At 40.5% G+C, this 12,107-nt stretch overlaps 1 protein-coding gene across 1 annotated transcript; it reads right to left on the bottom strand.

Moving 5' to 3' along the window:
• Window positions 1–952: 952 nt before the first annotated feature.
• plp2b (proteolipid protein 2b) lies at window positions 953–10,187 on the bottom strand. Its single transcript, XM_029719047.1, has 5 exons — window positions 9,932–10,187; window positions 2,507–2,662; window positions 2,200–2,298; window positions 1,937–2,033; window positions 953–1,030 (listed from the first exon to the last, which is right to left on the bottom strand). The coding sequence occupies exons 1-5, from the start codon at window positions 10,025–10,027 to the stop codon at window positions 1,017–1,019; spliced, it is 462 nt and encodes a 153-aa protein (XP_029574907.1). The 5' UTR covers window positions 10,028–10,187; the 3' UTR covers window positions 953–1,016.
• Window positions 10,188–12,107: the final 1,920 nt, after the last annotated feature.

Raw genomic sequence — 12,107 nt, forward strand, 5'->3', positions numbered from 1 at the left:
AAGTGCCTTTGAACAGAGTATGGTAGTAGATGCCAGGCCCACTGGTTTGAGTGTGTCAAGAACTGCAACACTGCTGGGCTTTTCATGCTCAACAGTTTGCCGTGTGTATCAAGAACGGTCCACCACCCAAAGGACATCCAGCCAACTTGACACAACTGTGGGAAGCATTGGAGTCAACATGGGGCCAGCATCCCTGTGGAACGCTTTCGACATCTTGTAGAGTCCATGCCCTGACAAATTGAGGCTGTTCTGAGGGCAAATGGGGGTACAACTCAATAGTAGGATGGTGTTGCTAATGTTTTGTACACTCAGTGTAGGTATCGATATCACTGGTCACAAGGAGAACATTGACTAAGTGGCAGCTAAATTTGACTAGCACAATTATAATATATTAAAGTGGGAATATTGAAAGGGCTTTGCCGCTGAGGTGAAATGTTGATGACGCAGAAAGAATGCCGTTTGTAGTAATTTGTACTAAAACTGCAAAGGCAAACAGCTGATGTTACATTATGTTATATTAATCTGAGCACCTCTATGGATGTAATACTACAATCTCATTACTAATACAAACCAAACCTTTAGTAGTGGATGTAATACAAACAGCCATCTTTTGACACATTAATTAATTAGATCAGAAAACAAATGATGTATGAAAACTGACCAAAGCTTTTCACCTCCTTATGCTGCATAATATTTACATCTTTCCCTTTTCGGTAGATGGTAGAATTGTACACCGAGACTGGAATAACGCTTGTCAAGGGAATCCCTCCTGGAATTGACATAATTCTTTTGAATATGCAGATCTCAATGCAGTGTAACATTCTCCTCTGGGTAAGCTATAGATGTACGGTAGATGTTTATCTCTTCTGACCCCAACATTGGTTCATTTCTGCTATTAATCTCTTCATTTGAGCATCAAACTTCCTTCCAACCTGCTGCACTTCTTTCTCTCTTCATTGTCGACTCCTCCTGCACAAACTTCCTTTTTCTTTTTTGGGGGGTATAGCTTTGAGTGCTTAAACTCTGTCGTCTGTAAACAAAGCAGAGAATAGAACAAATCAAATTCGGTGAGAAAATGTCTGTCAAAACTGTAGTTGGGTCGTTCTATGAAATGAGTGACTTGAGTCCCTTCGATATTTTAAGTAAAGATTGTGCACCAATTATTGCATTTTAAATGCCCGTTAGATTCAATTAAGTGCCCTTTAATATAGACCACATGGAGAATTCAATAAATCAGATTTTCAATATGAATAAAGACTTGCTAAAGTGCCAAAATTCAGCAATGTGGTTCAGACTGGCACCCTCTGTGACTTTTAGGAAGATTTTAATCCAATTAACCCCAACATTTCTCCAAGTTTCCACCATCATTGTAAAGCCCTAGTTATTTTGTTGCTTTGACAAAGTAATTTCTGAAGATGATTATTTAATGTGATTAGTGATTCATTTACATCTGTCCCTCATATTAAGGTCAACCCTGTTACGTGAACTTAACTCTAAACTTTTTGTCAATTTTCTGGTATTTTTGTGGTGGAAAACTGAGCAGGTCAAGCACAACACATACACCCTGTTACCCATATACAGACAGGATAGAAATGTTATAACATTTTGTTTTTTTGTAAAGCTTGCATTGCTCATCCCTGTTTCACACAAAAAGCTTCCATTTCCCCTGTCAAAGGGGGATTTATGGCTGATTTAAGATGAAATCTCCCCTGTTACTTTATTTGGCACTTACTATAGTCATTTTTATTTATTTAACCTTTTGCGATGGGAAAATGTGTTTTTTATGAAGTTGAACATGTGCTCTTTATGACAAAATGTTAAAATGAGGTGAAATCAAATGTTATTTTCTTTTTACCAAATTAATTCTCTAAAAGGCACCGAATTGGTGGAACGACCCAGTTCATAGCAAAGCTGCAACCTTATCTAAATCACCCACCAGTGGGCGTTGCTGTGTGCTGCCTGGTGCTCTTGATGACCAGAAAGATGGTGTAGGCATCATAGGCAAACAGGATCCCAGCCAGCAGGCCAAACACCTAAGGGAATGGAATAACTGTTAATATAAACATATTCTAAGCACCAAGTTCTACTTTTCAGTGATTAATTGGTCTGAAGTATTGGAGAGCTGAAGAAGTAGGCAGTTTGAGATGCTCTAGATTGTTTCTATTACAAAATCTCAGGGTGGTTAGACATTTGACTCACCCCTCCTGCAATACGGGCGCCGTCCCCGGCACCACCAATCACACAGATCAGAGAGGTGATAAGGTACAGGGCTGCACCAATAGCAGCACGGATAAGATCCTGAGAGGAAGAGACCAACATTAGTGAATGATTGTCCTTCTAATGGCACTTGGAAAGTCCTTGTGTTACTGTCTGGTTTTATGAATGTATCTATAATTTGTGTCTGTGTGCTTCTCTTTCTGTGTGTGTGTGTGTCTCTCTAGGTATGTGTGTGTGTTTGTGTGTGTGTCTAGGTGTGTGTATGTGTAAACATATATACTGTACTCACACTCCAGACCCAGTTGACCACCTGGATGGACTTGTCCATTTCCATCATGAAGATGACAAAGAAGATGATGGCGAACACCATCTCACAGATGGCCACTGCAGAATAACCTCCATACAATGATGCAGCATAGCAGATTAGGATGATAAAACTGATGAGCTGAAAGAAAAGAACAGACAATTCATTTAGAGAGAGAAAGAGGAGAGGAAAAAAAAGCCTGCATGACAATATTCAGTGTAATATATGTTTATAAAGGTACTTAGAAAATGCCAAATCTGTAGGGCAAAAATTGCTTTTATGCTCAATTAATCTGTAGCCGAATTGCTTGAATTTGGGATGTTATTCATAACATTTCCTTTTTAGGAAATTACTGCTACGTATCCCAGAATCCTTGGGGAACGTCTTGCTGTAGTTTACAACAAACTAACAATTTGGCTCCAGATTCTTCCCTTTCCTTTGAATTAGCAGTTCAGGTTGAATGATGTGATTAAAACTCATCCTAGACAGCAGATCAGCAGTGATAGGAACAGTCATCTCAGAGTCATTTCCACCACATGAACATGGTATGACAGTTGACTTAAGACCATGTTTTATCCACGATAGTCTTCTACTCCAAGATCCAGGCTGAGTGAGACCAGAAGGCAGCAATGTCAAATGGACAGACACCATAACTGCCATGTCACAAACAAACACAAGCATCTCCCACATCAAACAGGACACAATAACCACAGTCTATACGGGGTTAAAGACCCTGTGGTGACGCAATGAAGTACACAAACAACCGAGGCTGTCACAAAACACATGCAACAAAAAAAACATAGTAGCCAACATAGCCAATCAGGTTAGAAGCCTATATCACACTGAGTAAGATCCCCAGTGATCTTTTTTATCCTAAACATTTGCATGCATTTCTTTAACATGTTGCTTTAATTTTATCTACAGAGGGGTCTGTACCAAGTCAAGAATGCATTTTTCCATCAGAAAAAAAATAATAAAATCAGCTGGCATTCCCTTCAGTCCATTCCAGTGAAATAGGGTCAGTGTGGAGAGTACATAAACTTGGACAGCCCACAGTGTAGCAGCAACACCAGCCCTTACTGAATCTCTCTATTGTTGCTGCTGTTGAGCTATGATTCTGGGTGGGTAGATATATTCAAATACAACCACAGGCAGGTTTTGAAAGAATGGTCACATTTCATGGTGCCACTTGACATCACAAAGCCTTTGTGAGGATGACAAAGATGTTACTGACTTAGATGTTCAGGGAAGATATTGCAACTTCGCTTGCAATTGCAAAGCTACCCTTTTTTTCTTTGATTTGAGGGATAAAATAATTATATTGGTTATATATATGAACTGGCTTACTGCCACAGAGCAGTAAGCCAAGTTAGGGCAAACCCAGTGAAAAGCGTGGTAGTAGCCTACAGATGATGCAATAAACTGCCCTGCGCCCCCCCCCCCCCCCGGCACACATCAGTGCTTCGTGTGTTCCAGAGACTGGCACGAGCTGCCTCTGTGCACTTGTGGGGTGGCTGGGGCGAGGGGCCTACACAATGAGGCTCTATTCTATTCTGGCCTCAGCCAGCTGCTCTGAGGGGAACCGGCTAATGAAGAGGCCGTCACACAGAGAAACACCCACTATCCAAAAGCCCTTCACAACAAAAAAGGGACTGCGATGTTGACATCTCACTGTTACACCACAGGAAAAACTGCTCCATTTCTGACCAGACTGAAGACCCAGATGGAATCTGTTCAGTCCTCCATACGCTGACTATGGAAAATGACCAACATTTTGTCAGTGATTACAGTCAATATATTAACAAACTAAAAACAGGAACAGAGTGGCAACCAAAAACACAGAGAGATGTAACTATACACACACAATCTCACACACAAAGAAATGGCAGGAAAAGTTCAACTGATGTTTCAATGGAACTGGCTTCTCTGAATAGTATCGGGATGAGAGGCAAAATACTATTTCTAAGCACAGTAATAAGAACAGAACAAGCTACTGCAATGCCTACATCACTCAGCTTACATGGAAGCGATTGCTCATCATCCAGGGAGAGTCCCACTGACTATGTTTCACTTTGACATTAGCTAGCTTTCACAGAAGCATGTTCAAAACCAATGAACCAATTAATTGTTTGCGCTACAAAGGTAAAAAGCATATCAAACATTCTTCGTCCCAATTAAGTTTCTATGTGAGAATTGGCAGAACAACCTGAGAAACCAAAAATATTTTGAGGGCTATACTGGCATGGAATCACCCTTTTGGAGTATGGCTTCCATAGGCCCATAGTGTCAATCCTTCACAGTACATGGGGTTACTATGAAACATTGGGTGAGGAAATGAGTATTTCCCGACTGATTAATGATGGCAAGAGTTGTCTTCCTGTGTATCTCACATCACATGATCCTCCTCTCCCTGCTGGAGTATTCTTTGGTCTGTATGAACTATAGTATGTAAACTGTCTGAGACACCTACCATCTCTCGTCCTGTGACTTTCATACTTTCTCCCGGGCTGTTGTGATGTTCCACAAGGGGGGTCATCCACCTGACCTGTGCAAGCTAAGCGATTCCTGCGTTCTTTATCCCAGGCTGCAGCAACCTCACACATCCTCTGGAATTTCCATTACCTCTGCAAAGCACTGACTCTTAACGTGTGGTGAAACACTGATCTCCGGGATCTGAGTCTAGGAACCCCCTTGCTAGAATAAACTCTACACATACACAACCAAAAGTAAATGGACACCTGCTCATCGAATATCTCATACCTAAATCATGGGCATTAATATGGAGTTGGTCCCCCTTTGCTGCTATAACAGCCTCCACTCTTCTGGGAAGGCTTTCCACTAGATGTTGGAACATTGCTGCGGGGACTTATTCAGCCACAAGAGCAGTAGTGAGGTCGGGTACTGATGTTGGACGATTAGGCCTGGCTCGCAGTCGGCATTCCAATTCATCCCAAAAATGTTTGTCAAACCCAGATTCGTCCGTCTGACTACCAGATGGTGAAGCGTGATTCATCCCTCCAGACAACGAGTTTCTACTGCTCTAGAATCCAATGGCGGCGAGCTTTACACCACTCCAGCCGACGCTTTGCATTGAGCATGGTGATCTTAGGCTTGTGTGTGGCTGATCGGCCATGGAAACGCATTTCATGAAGCTCCCAACGAACAGTTCTTGTGCTGACGTTGCTTCCAGAGTCAGTTTGGAACTCGGTAGTGAGTGTTGCAAACGAGGACAGAAGATTTGTACGCGCTACGTGCTTCAGCACTAGACGTTTGCACTTGACAATAACAGCACTTTCAGTTGACTGGGGCAGCTCTAGCAGGGAAGAAATTTGACGAACTGACTTGTTGGAAAGGTGGCATCCTATGACGGCGCCGTGTTGAAAGTCACTGAGCTCTTCAGTAAGGCCATTCTACCACCAATGTTTGTCTATGGAGATTACATGGCCGTGTGCTCGATTTTATACACCTGTCAGCAACGGGTGTGGCTGAAATAGCAGAATCCACTAATTTGAAGGGGTGTTCAAATTTTTGTATATAAAATGTATCTATTTTCAGAAATGGTAAATTATCTTTTACTTTTTAATAACTTATGAAAGAGATTGGTGTGTTTTTTCACCACCTAATCATGGAATGGGGTTGTTCAATGACAAATGTATTTGGTTTAAATCTATCACTTGATGGTTTCATTTCAGAGAGACAAATTATCATGTTTTGCTGCAAAGCGCAATATATCTGCCTCACTCTCAGAGAAATAAGTAGCACTGCTAGGTTTTACACAGTCAAATAACAAATGACCTTTTTAGTAAAGAACTGTACAAATGATACATTTGTGACATCAATACGAAACACTTTTTTTTCATGAATTAATACAGTAATATGAGATCTGTATGTAAAATAGCGACAGTTAGTCCATTCATTTTATGATCGCTAGGTGAGACAACCACATAACAGTCAAATATACAGGATAGAAATATTAAATTCCAGCTAAACAATGGATATATAGTGTTTGCAACAAAACCCATTTTAATGGATATCTAAAATCCTTGAATTAAAAATCTGAGAACAGTAATATTTTACACACACATGAATGCACCCATAAGCAATCATTTCTAATGAAAAAACACAAATGTGAAAAATTGGTGGATATAGTGTTTTGGAAAGAAACTTAAAATTCTAGAACTCGCTAGAATTCTATTCTATTCTGTTTCATTTTATGAGAAAGCTCTGAGTTACCACCCCCTTTAGAACAGAACACCCACCATACCCAATAGTGCTTATCTTTACAAATGGAGAGATTCACCAGTGCTGATTTCTTAGGGCAATGAGAACACTGAGCAACAAGATAGGCAATCAGTATGCATGCAGCAACTCCACCAGAGTAGTGGGATGGCCCTCTTCAATGCACTTAGACATGGGTAACAAAGCCCCCAAAGGATACTTACTACCCTACAATACATCTCATGGATGTAGAGCACATTAAAAGGGGTCTACTGTGTACAAAAACACTTGGCCTGCTTGAAGTTATTCATGTCTATTCCTGGAGTGCCTTTACATACATCCTGGTTAACTCAATCCAGATGGCTTTAGCATAATGTTGAAAATAAAAACATAGTTTGATTGGCCTGTGCATAATTTTGGATGTCATCTGCAGTGCATTCCATCAAACCATGTACCCACTTTGTCGCTCTCTGGTTGTGCTCAACAGTTGTGTTTGTTCTACATTTGATGGGCTCCTGTGTGGCGCAACAGACACTGGTTCGGTTCCAGGCTGTATCACAACCGGCAGTGATTGGGAGTCTCATAGGGCAGCTCACAATTAGCCCAGCGTTGTCTGGGTTAGGGTTTGGCCAGGATAGGCTGTCATTGTAAATAAGAATTTGTTCTTAACTGACTTGCCTAGTTAAATAATGGTTAAATACAAAAATATAGGCTGGATTTCAAATGTCCATGTATGACTGACATAGGCTACAGTTTGCTGAAAGATGATTAAATAAACCTTTACTTGAATTTGGCCACAGTTACATGCTTACCAGACCAGACAAGTCGCGTGTGCGAGCACTGCAAAATAAATGTACACATACATGTTATTCAATTATTGCGAGCTCATGCGTGGCCAGGTCGCTAAAATAGAAATTGGTTCTATTTGTGACGCTCAACGTGCTGCAAGTCCGTCCTCTCCCATCGGGTTTTTAGAAGCATATACCCACGTGGGGGATTGAAAGATGAACTTAGGTCCATTCCGGTCAGTTGTAGTAATGCTGTAAAGTTGGTTGCCAACTGCCATATAAAATCCAAAGAAGAAAAGCCATATAAAGTCCAAAGAAGAAAAAGAAGCCTGAAGGAAGGAGGAGAGACGACGAGAAACAAATTCGGTTTACAGTTTTATCTGTGGATTAATTGTCAAAGTAGAGGACCTTGTGCATTTCAGGTAAAATAACAACCCAATGTTTATATACCAGGACAAATAAACAAGCAACTGCAAGCTAGCTAGCTAAATTGACATAAATGTTTAATGCTTTTTGACCTGTCCCCAAATTAATATAATTGGTTCAGAGTTTGTTTTGATATTTCAACCTGCGTGTCCTGATCGCTTCTGGTGTGGGTGAACAAAATCAATGTGCGCACAATGGTGCACGTGCATGTCCAGTTTGGTCAGCTTGTTAGTCTACATAACAAGGTTTTCATATTTTTTTTCAATTCTTATTAGTTTCTATTTTTATTTGAAATTCAGTTTAGTTTAAGTTAGTTTTAGACCTGATTTGCTAGTTTATTTTATTTATTTTTAATTTCAGTATTAGGGACAGAAAGCATGCGTGAATAACAAGATCCCAATTTGACTTAAGATTCTGATGATTATCCACATTTATCCAAAGTCAAATTTCGAAGTTGGTCCAAAAGTCAAATTTCATAGGTGTTTTCAAAAGCCTGGTTTGCTGCTGCAGCTGCCACTCCTTTATGTGGCTCCTCCTACATTAATTCCGAATGGTTAAATGAAGGATTAAAGTTTGGAATAGCCCCATGAAATTGATTGAAATTAAATGATTGGTATGCAGATGCTGCATGGACATTTCACCAGTAAAATTTGAAGAATTATTATTATTAATTGACAGTGAGAAATGTGAAGGGAGGGAGACAACAGAAAATGTATTGGTAAAGTAGAGGTAAAGAAAAAACACTCGCAGAACGTGTTTTGGATCTCCAACTCCGGTTAAATTGATCCAGGGGGCCCCCTGGATTTAAAAGGAATATTGTCGAGACAGGAGCAAAAATATGGTGGAAGGAAAGCCCATATACTAATCCAATGCTTTTTACATGTAGTAGTACATGTAAGAATCAAGTTAGCTACCTAGACATTTTTTCCCCTGTTAGCTGGTGATAGTGATGCATAAAGTAGGCCTATTTGAAACGTCATCTCCTGACCACATTTTTTAACAGCCACATTCAGTAGCATGAAACCCCCCCCCAAAGCTTGAAACTCCCATTGAAAATCCCTTTACAGTTTAGATTTTTTTATTTATCTGAACATAATTCATGATGGTTATTTTATTTTAGTTCGTTTTGGGATAAAAGATAATAATTTCAGTATAGTTTTAGATGGGTTTGTTAATTATTTTTATTTCAGTTAAAAAATGTTTTTAATTAGTTTGCGTTTTAATTTCAGTTTACCATAATAACCTTGCTACATTAATGGGCACAACGTCAAAGAGAAGGAGTTTTACACATTTACAGCTAGGTAGTAAATGTGTAAAATTTCTTCGGCATGCCAACTCCTTATCAATCTTAGGGAGAGGTCTGTCATCCTTCCATGACTAACTTTCACACATAGTCATAACTATTATGTATATCCTGTAGTATGTGACCCTATGTACACTCTGATTTTCAACCTAAACTGTCAGCATTTGACTGTTGCGTGCCAAATGAGGGGAGCTTCACGCACAACACCACATTAGAAGTGACAGGTGGAAGCTCTTAACCCTTGGCCTACAAACCCAGCCCCTACCTCCAAGAGCACATGGTTCTCCTTCTAGGTCCAGTTCCTCTAAGTCCAGACAACTGTGTCAACGATTTTAAAATGGCCCTATTCATTATCATGCTATGATCAAATCATTGGAATACCATCATGGAAATACTCACAGATCTGTATTGCAAAAATGGCTGTAGGTAAATGAACTACACCCACATAGCCTATTCAGTTATGATGTAAGATACAATTTTGTAAAGTAGTAGGTTTACTTATTGCTTAATAGAGGCCTACGTGAGGTTATGAATGCAAACCTAAAGTAGTATGTTGTATTTCTACAACAGAGCTTTCATTCATAGTTTGGAAACTCCTAAATAGCAGTAAGTTTAGGTTGCAGCAGTAGTCTACTCATTGTGTGAGGCTTTAAGAGTAAATGGAAACAAACGTACTATTTCTGCAGCAAGAATAGTTCCTTTTCGGGTCTTCACGTAGCCCTTCAGTTTCTCCAGGCAGCCCGCAGCGACACTGGCATCTGTATCAGCCATAACGAATATAATTTACCAGCGAAGACACAAGTTACATTCAGTAGGAAAAAAGCGGACTGCTGTTGCCTCCTAACTTCGGGGTTTTTCTTCTCTCCAACTTGCGAGTCCTTCGAATGGGTGAGTAATGGCAACTTCCTGGACTAAAGAACAAAATTGGAAGGAGGGAGTAAAGACGGGCAAACGGGGCGTTGGCTTGAACTTTTCTCTAGAGATTTAGGTGGTGGTGGGGGAACGGAGGTGGGTTTGCTCCAACTGTTGCTGTGATTCATAACTGTTGCTGTGATTAATTTATGGAAGTTATTTATCGTTCATTAACATTAAAGCCATCAGCAATATTTTTTTTCAAGTTCAGTGGGCAGAAACTAATGGAAAGCATTAGACATATCCTATGCAGTTCCTGTGTGACAAGCCTCTCTTTGCTTTGGCAACACCGTCGACTATGTTCTTGACAACGTAACTAGAACTGCCTACTGGTAGTTTGGTGCTGTTGGGGACATAAGGGAAACTACTTCTTAGTGCGCAGCATTCTCACCGAGGGGTGTGAACAGTTGTTTTTAGAGCAAACCGATTCGGAACAGCTGCCCACGGCTATGCATGCATGACACGTTAACTTTTTGTAAAATGTGTTGTTTCATTTACTTTGCTCTATGCAGAATAGAACAGAATTGTGTTGTTAATTTATTGTTCATTAGAGGGGCATTAAAGGGGCAATCTCAGTGGTGTAGTGGAGGGTATACCCACTTATTTTTCAATAGGCATTGCGCATACTCACTTAATCCTCACTGATACTTATCAAAGTAGTGTAGTGCAGGTATACGCTCTATCAATTAATAGTGCTGATGGAACAATGTTTTTCTTAAAATGTTGATAAACTATTTCTTCACATTTTAGGCACAGCAATGTGCACACGGCAGTAGGCGAATTAATGGACAGAGATGGAAATATCCGTGAGAAAGAGGGATTTAAAGATACAACAACTATCTTGGGTTGCTAATATGATTACGATAATGCATTTGGCTGCTAGCCAAGGAAAGGACGTTTAAAGAAAATCAATAGTACAGAACGCATATGAGAAAGTCTTTATAAAAACAATTGCCTGCACGTTTCTATGTTTTTTTGGCTATAGACTACTTTGAAGCAACGTAAGACATGCCTCATAATATGGAGTAAAACGTCCAGGTTTCAAACAATTGAGGAACAGGGAAAATATAGCAATGCTAATGATAGGCCTAACCGTCTTCTGCTAGATGGAAAGGCTTTCCCAAAAACCTTCTCTATTAAATCTTAACTAGCTACAAAGTAGCCCATGCCTACCGGTCAGAATTATATCATTATTATTATTTGCATTAATCAAGTGGCCATTTATTTTGCAAACTATATCTCATGTGCTACAGAAACAATGCTAATGAAATAATAGTGGTAGGTGCCTGCACACTTGAATTAAAGGGTAACTACCTTCAAAAATCTAAACTGAACAACTAATATGGGATTGATCATTCAGAGTATATGTCACTGTTTCTCAGAATTTTTCACACAGGGCACATTTCCTTCGCCAGCTTGGAATTTTTTTTGTGTGTGCAAAATTAGAGTATACCCACTTCTCCAGGCACAATTACACCACTGGGTAATCTGGAGTTCAAACAATAACAAAGCAACTTCCCAGCCACTTTTTTGGGCAATCAGTTTAAGGATGGTGCTGAGAGAACCTCCCAAGTGGCACAGCGGTCTAAGGCACTGCATTGCTAGAGGTGTCACTACAGACCCGGGTTCGATCCCAGGCTGTGTTGCAGCCGGCCGCGACCAGGAGACCCATGAGGCTGTGCAAAATTGGTCCAGCGTCGTCCGGGTTAAGGGAGGGTTTAGCCGGCCGGGATGTCCTTGTCCCATCACGCTCTAGCGACTCCTTGTGGTGGGCTGGGCTCATCCACGCTTACTTTGGATGCCAGCCGTTAGGTGTGTCCTTCGACACATTGGTGCGGCTGGCTTCCGGGTTAAGTGAGGAGTGTGTCAAGAAGCAGTGTGGCTTGGTGGGGTCGTGTTTCAGAAGACGCATGGCTCTCGACCATTGCCTCTCCCGAGT

This window comes from Salmo trutta, chromosome 28, assembly GCF_901001165.1.
Source record: "Salmo trutta chromosome 28, fSalTru1.1, whole genome shotgun sequence".
Taxonomy (NCBI): Eukaryota; Metazoa; Chordata; class Actinopteri; order Salmoniformes; family Salmonidae; genus Salmo; species Salmo trutta.

Coding starts and splice junctions, on each gene's coding strand:
- plp2b (XM_029719047.1), bottom strand. CDS start 10,027: ATGGCTGATACAGATGCCAGTGTCGCTGCGGGCTGCCTGGAGAAACTG. Junction 2,299..2,506: donor TGGTCAACTGGGTCTGGAGT/GTGAGTACAGTA, acceptor TCTTCCTCTCAG/GATCTTATCCGTGCTGCTAT. Junction 2,034..2,199: donor GCGCCCGTATTGCAGGAGGG/GTGAGTCAAATG, acceptor CCATTCCCTTAG/GTGTTTGGCCTGCTGGCTGG.